This window comes from Contarinia nasturtii, unplaced genomic scaffold, assembly GCF_009176525.2.
Source record: "Contarinia nasturtii isolate CC-2019 unplaced genomic scaffold, AAFC_CNas_1.1 Cnas_scaffold_804, whole genome shotgun sequence".
Taxonomy (NCBI): Eukaryota; Metazoa; Arthropoda; class Insecta; order Diptera; family Cecidomyiidae; genus Contarinia; species Contarinia nasturtii.
This window is the reverse complement of record NW_022198151.1, coordinates 1,583-15,664: the sequence shown is the minus strand read 5'-3', so window position 1 is coordinate 15,664 and position 14,082 is coordinate 1,583. Positions and strand designations below refer to the sequence as shown.

The window sequence follows — 14,082 nt, the reverse complement described above, 5'->3', positions numbered from 1 at the left end:
TTTTATCTTTTAGCTATATAGTTTTAGTAAATTAACGCAATTCTAGTTTTTTCAAGGGAATGCTTTTAATTGAAGGTTTAAAAAAGGAAGAACAAATTACTAACTTGTCGCATTCGGGTACAAAAACTAACTGTATATAATGTTATGTGACGATAAATTTCAAAATTCAAAATAATCATAAGTTTGATTGAACACACATAAATAAGCGTAATCTCAGATTTTTTTTATCTGTACAAAGTGATTTTGTCATCATGTGTCTGTGTTTACTGTTAAGTGGAATTCAATGTATACAGATTTTGTCACCGTAAAAAATGTAGTTTTTGTATGGGAGCTATGATATCGTGAAACTTTTCACAGAAAATAATATTATGAAAATTTGAAAAAATTTCAATGCAAATTAGAGATACCTCCCATACTAAAATTTTTGAAATTTCTTCAAACTTGGAGCGATTATGTATTTTGGTAAGAAAAGATTCACAAGTTTCTGATGATTTATACTTAACATTTCATAACTCAAACTTTTATTATTTCAACGCGCGTCTTTACTAAACGTACAATTAGCTTGCTTAACTGAGTACGACTGACTTATATTGCCTTATGTCAGTCTTTTATACAGTTTTCTTGGCAAAAAACTATAAGATTCAAATTTAGTTGTCGAACTAATAGATTGGTCAATAAATTACGCATCTTTGGTTTCCTAATATGGTATTCCAAATCATGAATTCGGGTTATGCCTAAATTTGGTGCATGATAACGATAATGGCGTCCAAAATCAATATCAAGGCGACGTTGTGTCATTGCTCTCTATAAATGGGTTTGCTAATTAATGCATGATTTTATGTTGGTGTTACTTTTGAATTTTAAATTCAAACAGATAAACCAGCCGGGGAGCCGATGAGAAACTTGCCAGTTCTATTGGAAAGCCTGCCAAATTGACAAATTATCAAAATTTGACATTCTCATAGCATGTGTCTGGCTCCGTATTCTGTTTCGTGTTTTTGTAACTGACGCATGGTGTAAGTATCCCGGGTGAACGAAATGAATTACAGCTGAAATAAAATGAATTATAATTCGATTCAAATTCGAAATAAATTATAAAGACACTCCTAATTCAAATGAGGTGTCAAAGGCATTCACTGAAATGTATATAAGTTGAAGTAATTTCATGGACTTCATTAGTAAGTTATCAGCCAGTTTGACATTTATTTTGATAGATACTTCGAGAGAGAAAAACGAAAAATGTTGGGTCGAAATTGGTTTGCATTATTTTTGATTGGATTCGTGGTAAATCATTTTAAGTTTTTATATTTCTTTAATTTTCAAAAGAAGAAAGTCCATTCAAAATTTTCACTCGAGAAGGAGACAAAAAGAGCGTCTCAACTCGAAGAATGAATGGCAATCAAATATCAATTATTTCCACTTTGGTCTTTTGTTCACAGCTCTTGATTGCCAATGTCCATGGTGTCGAGAGGAAGCAGGGGGAGAAAAAATCCCATTTGGCCAAGCAAATTCATGCCGAAGTATGTGAAAATTCTATGAGAAAACTTACGAGAACTTTATGACGCAATAATTTTTCTTCACAGAATGTGATTGGCAACTTCGATAACCTATTCACTCAAGGCAATGTTTTGAAAAAGCAGAAGAAGGCAGGTGGAAGCAAAACATCATCTCCAAAGGCATTAAATGTGCAACCAGAGAACCTTTCATTTAAAGAAAAGTTTAGAATGTTCGAAGAGAACCAATGAGCTGTTAACAGGAGAAACAAACACCATCAAATTGATAATACGCTCATATTTTAACGTAAAAGATTGAATAAATTTGAGATCTTCCATTGAAGTAAAATGAGTTTTAATTTATCTTGCACATTGTTAGGAGATGAACTTCATGTGATGAAGACTTTGTTTAGTTCAAAAAAGTTTCCATAATCGAAGGAATGAAAAAATTTAAATAGGTTAAGAAATTTTTTCTTGTTTGCGACTATAGAAATGCACTCAAATTTCCAGTCATTCAGTTCAACATTTTTCTAGTTAATATACCAAAATTTGGTAACCAAATATGTCTCATAATTAAAATTGAAAACGAATGTGTTTTATAAAATGATGCGAATTAATAATGAGTTAATATAAAACAAATACATTTCTAAATACATGGAAAAGTAAAAGCATATATAAGACAAGTGAGTTTAGTTAAAAACGATCAGTCATTGATTGAACATTTCTTTTGTGAAAAATAATTCAAACCGCAAAATACATACACAATGTTGAATCGAACATTTTTCGCAATTTTATTGATGGGGCTTATGGTGTCCGAGGTAAAGCTTAAATTCAGTATGACTTAGTATTTAAAATTTCACAATTTCAATTTTATTTTCACAGTTCTTGGCAGTTGACATCAATGGAGAACCAAATCCATCTGAAAAGAAGAGCGGATCTACTTCAGTAAAAGATAGAATCAACGCGATTGAGGAATGTATAAATGCGGTTCCAGAAAATCCGCTTGAGTACAAAGGTAGAAGAGCACCATCGTATTTAGTTTCGGATCTATTTGGATTCAAAACGAACAAAAAATTCTTCGAAGAGTTAGAAAGAAATCCTAGTTCTTCCAAAAAGAACGCAAAACCATCATCGAAATGAAATGAGGTGTCCATAGCCACAAGTCTTATAATCTACGTAACAACACGATTTCTTTCTGTATTGGAAGAAGCAAATTTTCCCATGTGAAACACACTTCAAAATAATTGTATTATCGAGGAGAATTCAAATAAATTACTCTGCATTATCAATAACGTAGAAATAAGTTTTAATTTTTGTTCTAAAAATTTAGTGTACGGAAAATAATTTTTTTTGAAAAGTAAATTCAGTTAACATCACGGCAAAAGATATACGAATGAATTATTTATTTTAAATTCCAGCTTATTTCAGTTGGTGGCGAATGCGTCATGTTTTGCAAATTACGAAAGCCCAGAAAATTATCAAAATTATACTTTCCCTTTCTAGAGTATTTTGGCCGCGTAATGTAGAAAATGTATAGGTAAACAGACAGGAGTGGATGGAGAAATACCGCCCCTGAGAGATCAAATGTGAATTACCCCTTTACAGAATAAGTGTTCATTACCCCCATCGTTCCCTCGTGTTTTTTTCAGACTGCTACCTATGTAATTATATCTTTGACGTCAAAAAACGCGTAATTATCATTATAATTCAGAAAATATTCGATTTGATGAAATTCACCTTGATAAAACACGTGTACACACTTTTTTACTTTTCGTCAGTGAATTTTAGTCACCTTTTGTCACCATCAATATCATTAATATTGAAAATATTATAATTTATATTCTCCGAACTTATAAATTTAAATGACTTGCAAATATATTCTATGCCACACTTAAGATTGTATATAAATGATGTCATGTAGAAAAATTCATTAGTAAGTAATTAATTGTGAAAAAAAGTTGTACTCAGCCTGCGTAACTCAGGCATTATCGAACTGAAAAATATATCGTATCATTTACTTTTCAAATAAAACGACCAAAGATGGTGGATCGACGATGTTTTACATTGTTATTGGTTGGGTTCGTCATTTGTGATGTAAATATGGAATAATCCATTCCGATTATGTGGTTAATTAAATGGTTCTCTTTTCTAATGCAACCTTTCAGCTCTTCGTTGTAAATGTCATCGGTGTTGATACTGAACAAAAGAAGAAAAGTGAAAAAAAGTCGAAAAAAGGTTTCTACTTCTCCGCTCAATGTGGATTTGGTTGTGGTAAAAATAATGAAGCTATGGAGCCTGTACCTCTATCGCAAATAAGATCATCGCCATCAACACCATCGGCGCTTTCACGTGCCTCTTTACTGAAAGTATCCGAGAAAGATAAGAATTTATTGTTCCCTTTGCCACGTCCATCGAAACCATTACCAGAACCACAATTACCGTCATCTTCGCACTTAACGCAAACACATAAACAATTCGCTCAAACCAGTGCAAATCCAAATTCGATGCCATCGAATTTCAAACAAGAATCATCATTACCATCATCGGCATCGATCGCAGTACCACGTAAACAATTTACTGAAACCAGTCCAAATCCAGGCTCATCGGCTTTCAAACAAGTGGAAAGCCAACCTTTTGCAAAGGGCAGTGGTCAACAATTACCACCACAAAGATCAGCTCTACCACTTCCACCACTTCCACCTCTTCCACCAAGTGCAAATGCCAAAAAATCACATAAAATTGCACCAAGCCGTTTTAAAGACCCGTCGTCCCTCGTGTCGCAAAGAGTTCAACAGGTTGAGGATCGCATAAAAATGAATATAAATCCATTGCTGGTGCCAGTGCCTTTGAATCCACCAAAAAACAATCTTGGCAGGCCGAAACCAAATCACTTCGATGTACCACGAGTACCAGATGAAAATGGACAAATTTTATAAACATTTATACATCCTTTTCTTGCGTTTTCGAACAAAACGCTTCAAATTAGATTCTCAGACACTTATCTATCGCTCCAAAACTCCAAAATTAAATGAACGTGTAAAATTGTATTTCTGAAAATAAAAGGTTATTGAACTTTCCGGGAGAAAAACGAGTTATTTCAATCAATTTCAGATTATTTCACCAACAACATAAAAATATTTTCTCCGATGGAAATCGCTTCGAATTGACGGAGTTTGAATGTTTTTTTCAAATTCATTCGGTTTTAATCGATTTGGTTTATTACCACTTTTCAGATTTACGAAATTTTTTTTAGCTCAACAATCTTGAGTTCAATAATCAATAATCGCGATAAGCAACACACGATACTCATCAATTGGAATTATCATCAGATTTTTTGAAAGCAATTATCGAATAAGCGGGAACAAAAAAATCGACTTGAATCGTATGTATTAGGTGACGTGAAATTGGTGCTTGAATTATGTAATTGGTTTCATTGCGTGTCAGTAAAAAATTAACAAGTAATTCGGTTCGACGCCGTCTTCTAATTTCATGTTAGCTTTTAAAAGTGTGTGATAAACAAGTCTAAGGGTCATAGCTGTGATGATTCAATAAATCAATAATCGGGTGAACACTGATAAAGCTTCTATAGTCTATGCTACAGACATTGTGCCGTAAACTGGTCACATACGCATTTCGATAACATCAACAAAACGATTCAATAATTTATGATGACGAAATCAACTTCGGTTGGACATTTATTGAAGCGTTCGTTATCAAAATTCGGTGTCTATCAGCTGTCGCCCACGCATGGCGCCATTGTGACTCGCTAAAACGACCTGTTTACGGATGGTACAGTACGTTCTTTGTGAATGCATCACTAGGGTGGAGTGTTTGCTCTTTTTTCATCGAATACATCGTGGAGATGCGGCATATGATAGAGGACATCAATAAACCACTTTTGTTTGACTTTGACCCACCCTATTATATCACATTTTTTAAGTTGTGGGATATGCTTTGACGTCTGCGCGTTTGGTGGAATTGCAGAAGGAGAAGTTATATCTCACTGTGTACCGAGGCTAGTGAAATATAAAAGTTTTTGCGCTGTTCTGATTTGGCACACACGACGTGTGTCATCGAGTCATCAGTACATATACAAATACGATAAAGGAATAATCAGCATTTCAACAAAAATCACCGATTACCAACAAAATTGAATCGATTAAAATTTGGATTTTTTTTCTAAATTTTGGATATTTTTTTTTTGAAAAACCATGACGAAGGACAGATTTGCAGCGCTCGTTGCGGTACGTATTCAACATTTTTTATACTCTTCACCCTTTTGTTTCAACGGAGAATTTGTGACACTCATTAATTGTGACAGCGTTTTATGTTATTCGAAAATTAAGTGTGATTGACCAAAATAAATGGACAAAATTCACGAATGAATTTTAAAGTGTTTTTAAGTGTATTCGTTTTGATTTTCATTCAATCATTTGATTGTCTGATTTTCGTGTTCACTTATTCAAAGGAGTTGTTTATATTACATTGCCATTGAGATTTGTAAACCGGTTTGATTTGCAACGCTTAGAAATATGACCGCAAATTTCGAAAGCATTCTACATCGCTCGTTATATGATGGATTTTGGCTTTTATTAACGGTTAAAGAAAAATACATGTTTTACCATTTGGATTTTTTATGGATTTTTTCTTGTTGATGATAAATGCGCGGATGTTTTCTTGTGCACTTCAAGTGTCAACAGCATAGCTGGGCAGACAGGGGGGGAGGGGGGGATTACCCCCTCCTGAGGCATCAAATTTTTGCGTTACCCCTTTACAAAATTCATGATTTTGGATAGAATTTTTCTCATTTTGCTAGGGTTTTTGGATCATAGATGAAATTTTCCTATTTTGCTAGGAGTTTTTGAGAAAATTACCCCCCCAATCCCCCCCCCTGAATTGTTCAGTCTGCCCAGCTATGGTCAACAGCGATATGAGATTTTCATTTCATGCTACATTAGTAGTATTTGAATAATAAGAAAAAGAGCAAATGATCAATATTTTCGGTTTGACATGATCTATGATATAAGACCGTGTAAGATTCACTTTCTCTCTCTATCTTCGCCTCCATCTCATTTACACGCCCGAAATGAAGCGATCAAACAAAGAGGCACACATACACAATAGCACACAATGAAAATTGGTTTACGTACCACATATAAACTGTATTTATCGCGTAATCTGCGTGACGTAATGATTTTTATCGACCTATCAAGACAAATATTGGAGAGAGAATAAAAAAACTTCTAAAAGCACGAATCATCCGACACATTCAAGTGGCGTGTGAACAAAACAATCGATTCATACACCCTCAAGTCTCAAGAGAAGCTAACACAGAATCGTACGCGATGATTCTTATTTTCTATTGGAAATTGTTTTTGGAATTGCATTCATTGAAATCGACAGAAAAACATACAAATGCGTTTAAAATTTGAAGCAAAATTTTGTATCATTCGAACAATCTCAATAAACATGGCAACAGAAATTTGGACCAGATCTGTTTAATACTCGAAGAACAAATGAGACATAATGTCACTGATATACATATGGGTGCGTGGGCGAGATGAATGAAATGTAAAAGATGTTCGTTTTTCAACCAGAAACGCGACGCACATTCTCAATCGCATAACGATTATTAACAAACATTTCAATATCTGATGCAGTTTAGCCGGTTTTTTAAGTTCTAGTGATTTGTTATGCACAATTTTATATTCAGAATGATGGACGATTCCAATCGTATAATGGTTCAGTTTTTGTGGTTTGTTAGCTCCGCACAAAACAAAGCTTTTATTCAAGTACGGTCACGACACCATGACTCTTTGATGATGGTTCGAAGTCATAGTTTGACCTTGTCAAGTGACTCATTCAAGTGATTCATGAAAATTTGCCCATAGAAAAGAACCGTGAAACAATTTAGAAAAACTTCTCTTGCAAAGAATTCTTTATGAACGTATATATTTTAGGAATGTTGATACATTTGTACAGCATCGCATATCCTATCTATGTATCACACTGAATTCTATGTAATAGATGTATAGCGTACACACATTAAAATGATTGGCTTAAAAAGTCAGAAAGAATGTGCGTTCGATTTTGCTTCAATGTGTGTATCATAAGCACATAAAAATATCAAATAGATAATGTATATCGGCTGTCTAGCCATTCTTGACATGAAAATGTATGTCGGCGACGACAATATTCTCTTTGTTCTACAAGACTTTGTTTGTGTCGTTTGAATAATTTATCGTCAAGCAATGTTGATTTTTTTCCCATTTTATGCAAAACTTTTGTTTTCTTCATTCATTTCAACATCTGAAAATGATACATTTTTGGTATCCTTAATTATTCTAAAAATCCATTACTTAAAAGGATTTGATTTAGTCTCTAGGGCAAACACAATCACATTTCTATCCATTCAGAATCGAATTGAGATAAAATCAACTTTGAATGAATGGCGGACTCTACACGAAAAGTCGGGTTTTATTCTGATTTCGTGAACCCTGTTAAAAATGGTCGTAACATTCTTCATTTTATTTTGGAAATTAATTTAACCGAATTTTGTAATGTTTTTATACCTTTGATATAACTATGTACAGGCACAAAGCGATGAGAATATTGTTGCGCTGGACGATGTTGAAGGACGTGACGGCTTCATGGACGAGTTCTTCAACGAAGTAGAAGAGATAAGGGAAATGATAGACAAAATAGAAGCAAATGTCGAAGAAGTGAAGAAAACTCACAGTGCCATCCTTTCGTCACCTCAAACAGATGAGAGTAAGACATGGCGATATTTATTGCAATTTCTAATTTAAAAAAACGAATGATTCAATTTTTATTTATTTATTTTTTATATTCGATGCTTAAATTTATTTAGAAACAAAGCAAGAGCTTGAAGATCTGATAGACGATGTCAAGAAATTTTCCAACAAAGTTCGTACAAAACTTAAGGGTATTGAACAAAACATCGAACAAGAAAAATTTAGGATTATTAAACAAGAAGAACTTAAATTCGGTGCTGATATACGAATACGACAGACACAACACTCAACCTTATTAAGAAAATTTGTCGAGGTGATGACAGAATATAATAGAACCCAAATCGATTACAAAGAAGGGTGCAAAGCCAGAATAAAACGTCAATTAGAAATCAGTAAGTGCAATATTGTAATGATCAGTTAAATAGCCGGCAACAGCATCAATATTGAATGTAATGTTTCTATTTGTTTTCTTCATGATTTGATTGATAAGCTGGTAGAACGACGACAGATGAAGAATTAGAACTAATGTTGGACCAGCCAGATCCGGCCGTTTTCACACAAGGCGTAAGTGCTTAATTCCCAATCATATACGGGAAGAGAAAAGAAACTCTTCAATATCTCCATTCCATTTCGTGTTTCGTTTTTTTTTTCTCTTTTCATCTCCATTCAAATTTGCAACAGATTATCATGGATACACATCAAGCCAAACAAACATTTGCCGACATTGAAGCCCGGCATGCCGATATCATCAAATTGGAAAGTTCGATAAGAGAATTGCACGATATGTTCATGAATATGGCTATGTTGGTCGAAAGTCAAGTAATGTTCTAATTTTTAAATTTATTGTATCTTGCTTTCAATTAACCAGAAGGGCATAAGAAAAAAACATATCGTGAAATTGATTGTATGAACAAACTGATTTAATCATCATTATTCAATTTCAATTAATTTCCAAACGTTAGAAGAAGAAGAAAATCTCATGCTCTTCTCCTCTCTCTCTCTCTTTCTTTCTCTGTTATTTTAATCCATTTTCAATACGCTCACTTTACCAAATAACTGATTCAAATAAACAAATGTGTGCAGGGTGAAATGATTAATCGCATAGAATACCATGTTGAAATGGCTTACGACTATGTGGATGAAGGAACGAAAGATGTCAATAAAGCGATTATATATGAGAGAAAAGCTCGTCAGGTGAGTAAATTTGAGAATACATACCATATTTCTTGTGTTTGAAATGCTTTCACTGTAGTAATAATTTAAACTTTTTTTTTGTGCAAGACATGTGACATATCAGGCGTTGTGGAGGGGCCCGAGTGTAGTCAAGCCTCATACTTCGTTTTGATAACTTTGCTCATTTAAGAAAAAAAATGACTTGATAGGTCACCTCTACGAGTCCATTTTGGAGTCAATATTTTGTTGATTCAAATGTGCTGAAAATAAAGGTTTTTTGGCATGCTGAAGCCGAATTTTTGGTTTTCACGTCAAAAAAATCGGGGGTTGAGGGGTTATGACCCCCGACCCCCCTAAGGGGTTGGGGGAGTTGGAGGGCAGCTGACCCAAAAAATTTCTCTCATCATTCTGAACAACTTTGTAGAACATAATTTTTTGATCCGATGATAAAATCGACATCAACAAAAAAAAATTGGAAAAAAAATAAGTAAACGACCATTTTTGCCAGTTTTTGTATAGAAATCGTATCAAAACGTTACTAAATCGCAAAATTAACGTCAGTCTCGGCTTTCTGGTGCCTGAGAACCCCTATATACCAATTTTCAGCATATTTGAATCAACAAAATATTGACTCCAAAATGGACTCATAGAGGTGACCTATCAAGTCATTTTTTTTTCTTAAATGAGCAAAGTTTTCAAAACGAAGTATGAGGCTTGACTATACTCGGGCCCCTCTACAACGCCTGATATGTCACATGTCTTGCACAAAATTACGTTACTACAGTGATTTTTTAAAAAAATGTCTGTGTTGGTTATTTTGTTTTCGGTTAATATATCCTCACTTATAATATTGGCATTTTCCTCTTGTATCCCCCATTTTAATTGATTTATTACTTTTCCGCACACCCACTGTGTGCAGTAAAGTATTGCAATCACCCCAAAATTTTAAAATCGCTAAAAATCGTTTTTCTATGCGTTTTGGGTATAGAAAATCACAGAGCAACGATTTTTTGGCCTTGTTTATCTGGGGATGTGGTACACTGTACCCTGTATGGTGTACGCAAAAAATCAATAGGTAATTGTTAGCACGATAACTCTCCTTAGAGAAAAGCAAATCCAAATCTGATTTTACAGGGTGATTGGGGTTTGCGAGGAATAGGCTGGTATTGTTTTTCAGCGATATTCGTGCATTTGTGTATCCATGGTGACACCATGATGGAGTATGAGGGGTATGGTATGCAAAAATTTGTTAACTTGATAAATTTTTCCTCAGAGACGTAAATTAAAGTTTGAAATGTGTACTGGGGGATTTTTTTGCACGAGAAACCCGAATCCGATGTTAATTTTGAGATACAATCAAGTTTTAACAGAGTTTCTTTGAAAAAAATCGCGAAAAAATGAATTTTTGTATGGGAGCCAAGCTTTTATGCAACCCTAATGACGTGAAACTTTGCACAGGCTATTTTTTATACAAAAAAATGACATTCTGAAAGTTTGAAGAAATTTCAATCAAAATTAGGGGTACCTCCCATACACACTTTTCGTTTTTGAGACTTTTATTTGAAAAGTTAATAAGATTCACAAGTTTTAGGGTGATTTTATGTAGTTGGAGTGTTTTTGTTGACTCGAAATTGATCGCATTTCTTTCCACAATTAAAACTTGTAGATCTCATTTCTCATCAAAATACATAATTTCACCAAATTGGAAGAAATTTCAATCACAAATAGAAGTACTCCCCATACAACATTTTCTTCAGGATGGAGGTATTTTCAATTTGTATTAAAATTGCCTCAAAAAAATCACATTTTTGGTGATTTTTTCTTTCCGTACAATAGACACGCTACACATTTTGAAATATTTATACTTTATTAATTGGCCAAAAAACTTGACTGCTCTTAGACAATATAATTCGGTAGTTATTGAATTAGTACTGCACTACCAGTTCGGTGAAGGAAGAAATTTGGAAACAGTGCGGAAAAGTTAGACTTACGGATGTAAGTTCCTTTTTATTTATATATATAATGGTATTGTACTAGGCCATAAAACTAAAGTCACCCCAAAAAATGTTTTCTATGCAAACACGATTATAGGCGATTTTGGCGCATATTAATGTTACATGCTATTGTCCAGTGTGTCCTGTGTCCTGTTGCCAAAATGTTCATATTATGCATGATAGTTCATCTCACAGAAAATATATTCAAAATATGATTCTACTGGATGATTGGAGACTGCGAGGAGTACATCTGGTCAAATCTTGAACGGTGTTAAGTGGGGAGCCATATGGGTGTCCATTGAAAATACCACTTTTACCACGATAAATCTTTCCACAGAGACGTAATTCAAAATCTGACCTTACGAGTCAATTTTTCTGCGACATTGGTTGATCGGGTAATAACCGAATAATATATGGAATCTGAAATGTTTGATTTGCATTCGCCACTTATGGAAACGTAACATGTTAATGTGGCGCTGTAAACAATGTGTTCTTCCAAACGTCAAAACATCATAAATTCGGCACAGGCCTTTCTAAAAGAATTTTCATACTAAAATCCCCTAAACATTCGATTTTTGAATAGAATCCATGTATTTATGGTATCATAATAACGTGAAACGTTGCACGATGGAATGTCAAGATTTTTTGATGATACATTTAAACCAAAAACATCATATTCAGGCTAGCGTCTTGCTTGATAGAAGTTTGATTAACAAAGCTTCTGTTGTTATTGATCTGATTTATTTGCCTACCAAATTTAATAATTGAATTTTTAATTTTTCTTTTTTTTCATATACATACATATTTTTTTATCACGATTAAATCAATTGGTTGGATGGCGTAAAAAATAGAAAAAGATTTGTATTTTGATCTGTATCATCTTTGTCGTGATCATCGTGGTGGTCGCTGTTTTTTGCTAGACATGCTAAACACTGTGATTGCATCTACATTTACAATAAACACACCATACAGATACAATAAATTTGGTAATTAGTGACACATTCACATCAATATAGATAAGATGCATATACGTGCGTCAAAAGAAAAATTGAAGAAACGGGTCATTCTGATGCCAACTTTCATACAAACAACATTTAATAATAAATAAAGCAGTTTAAAAACAAATAAGTGTTTTTGATTTAATATAAGAAGTTAATCTAAGTTCTCATCCAGTGGTACAGTAACTTACATACACGAAATAACTAATTAATTAATTTTACGAATGCGTGATTACCATATGTGGGCGTGATCGCCATAATAATCGTTCCAGTCTCATCAACATATAACAAATAAACATCATTAGAACATATACATCCATACTCTTCGTTGTTCCGTTCCATCATATTCATATTCTCAAACATATAAACTTCCGAATACAGAACGAAAGAGCACAATTTAAAAGATTTTGGAATGAACATAAAAAGATGCGGAAAAGTTATTACAACATACATTTCAAGTACATTTCTTAACTTATGTGATCGGTTCAGCGAAAAATCACCTATTTATCAATGATAACAAAAAAAAAAAAACAAATCAAAAACAAACCTTCACCATTTGAAGTGCCTGCGTTGTAAGCATGGTCCAAACATTCTGCATGTGCGTCGCGAGATTTAAAACAAACAAATGAATAAAGCAATACAAAAAATATTTTAAACTTAGCAAAACTTAGAAATAAATTGGTTTGTCTCAAAAAATTAACTTTTTGATAATGTACTGTCATGCTATTCATCAACAAAAAACAAAATGAAAATTTAATTTAATAATTATATTTTAAAGTCAATCTTAATCTAATTTTTAGTCAATCTTTATTAAAACGGAAAAATTGATCCAATCAAACAACAAATATAAAGTACCATTTATTGAATTAAATCACAGCAATGAAATCCCTACTAAAGAGCTAGATAGTAGAGACAGTGGTGATGGAATTTTTAAATTTATTTGAACGACGAAATGTTACTATACTTGTCCAATATAACGTACATGTAACAAAATAAACACACACTCCATGTCCATAATGTCGATAGTGGACATAAATGATTTGAAGAATACTTGCAACCGTCAATGTGTACTAGATCGAATTTGCAAACATTCGATGAAAATGACTTACAAAGTGTGTTTCAAAATACTATTTTTTGACGTTAAAAATACGTGTTATTGTTGTTGTCGTTTCATTGCTGTGAATTAAATATAAGTTATCATTATGTATTTAAACAAAAATAATCAAATAAAAAACAAACGAAACAACAACACAATTATAAATTTTATCATTAATGTAGAGATTTAGACGATATTTATTAGTGATTAAACATTCGAATAAAACACTACTAAAGTAAGCACTCAAAAAAATCTACGACAATAACACACTAATATATGTATTTTATAGAAATATATTCAACTCTTATATCAGCAGAACCTTGCAAATGGCATACATGAGCCGCTTGAACAGGACAAGCTCAGAATGTCGTTGACAAGAAATATTGATTAAAAAGAAGAAAGTGATAACCAATTATAAAATTGAATAAAACTAATAATACACCGCCAATAAAAAAGTAATATAATAAAAAGTATCTAAAGTTTTCTTTCACAATTTTGAATCAATAAAATTCTCATTCAAGTATTTAATTGTTTCTTTAACACATAAACATGTGACGTTTCCATAAGTGGTGA

At 33.1% G+C, this 14,082-nt stretch overlaps 3 protein-coding genes across 6 annotated transcripts; all 3 read left to right on the top strand.

Annotated features, from left to right (window-relative positions):
* Positions 1-2,170: 2,170 nt before the first annotated feature.
* LOC116341836 lies at positions 2,171-2,881 on the top strand. Its single transcript, XM_031769141.1, has 2 exons — positions 2,171-2,311; positions 2,376-2,881. The coding sequence occupies exons 1-2, from the start codon at positions 2,258-2,260 to the stop codon at positions 2,631-2,633; spliced, it is 312 nt and encodes a 103-aa protein (XP_031625001.1). The 5' UTR covers positions 2,171-2,257; the 3' UTR covers positions 2,634-2,881.
* Positions 2,882-3,446: 565 nt separating this feature from the next.
* LOC116341834 (uncharacterized protein C6orf132 homolog) lies at positions 3,447-4,581 on the top strand. Its single transcript, XM_031769140.1, has 2 exons — positions 3,447-3,587; positions 3,659-4,581. The coding sequence occupies exons 1-2, from the start codon at positions 3,534-3,536 to the stop codon at positions 4,427-4,429; spliced, it is 825 nt and encodes a 274-aa protein (XP_031625000.1). The 5' UTR covers positions 3,447-3,533; the 3' UTR covers positions 4,430-4,581.
* Positions 4,582-5,566: 985 nt separating this feature from the next.
* On the top strand, positions 5,567-12,540 carry LOC116341833 (syntaxin-1A-like). 4 transcript variants are annotated; one of them, XM_031769137.1, is made up of 8 exons: positions 5,567-5,737; positions 8,087-8,264; positions 8,365-8,640; positions 8,739-8,812; positions 8,930-9,067; positions 9,332-9,442; positions 10,410-10,496; positions 10,556-10,630. In XM_031769137.1, exons 1-7 carry the CDS (start codon positions 5,705-5,707, stop codon positions 10,494-10,496), a joined length of 897 nt encoding a protein of 298 aa, XP_031624997.1. In that variant the 5' UTR covers positions 5,567-5,704; the 3' UTR covers positions 10,556-10,630. The 4 variants fall into 4 exon arrangements, with proteins under 4 accessions (XP_031624997.1, XP_031624998.1, XP_031624996.1 ...); XM_031769138.1 differs by lacking the exons at positions 10,410-10,496; positions 10,556-10,630 and adding an exon at positions 12,267-12,540; XM_031769136.1 differs by lacking the exon at positions 10,410-10,496 and having other exon boundaries at positions 10,556-10,780.
* The last annotated feature ends 1,542 nt before the right edge of the window (positions 12,541-14,082 follow it).

What these genes read in the sequence shown, in the direction of transcription:
- LOC116341836 (XM_031769141.1), top strand. Translation starts at nt 2,258, where the DNA reads ATGTTGAATCGAACATTTTTCGCAATTTTATTGATGGGGCTTATGGTG. An exon ending in TGGGGCTTATGGTGTCCGAG is followed by an intron (nt 2,312 to 2,375) that starts GTAAAGCTTAAA and finishes TTATTTTCACAG; the next exon opens with TTCTTGGCAGTTGACATCAA.
- LOC116341833 (XM_031769136.1), top strand. Translation starts at nt 5,705, where the DNA reads ATGACGAAGGACAGATTTGCAGCGCTCGTTGCG. An exon ending in AAAACGTCAATTAGAAATCA is followed by an intron (nt 8,641 to 8,738) that starts GTAAGTGCAATA and finishes TTGATTGATAAG; the next exon opens with CTGGTAGAACGACGACAGAT. An exon ending in CTATGTTGGTCGAAAGTCAA is followed by an intron (nt 9,068 to 9,331) that starts GTAATGTTCTAA and finishes AAATGTGTGCAG; the next exon opens with GGTGAAATGATTAATCGCAT.
- LOC116341834 (XM_031769140.1), top strand. Translation starts at nt 3,534, where the DNA reads ATGGTGGATCGACGATGTTTTACATTGTTATTGGTTGGGTTCGTCATT. An exon ending in TTGGGTTCGTCATTTGTGAT is followed by an intron (nt 3,588 to 3,658) that starts GTAAATATGGAA and finishes GCAACCTTTCAG; the next exon opens with CTCTTCGTTGTAAATGTCAT.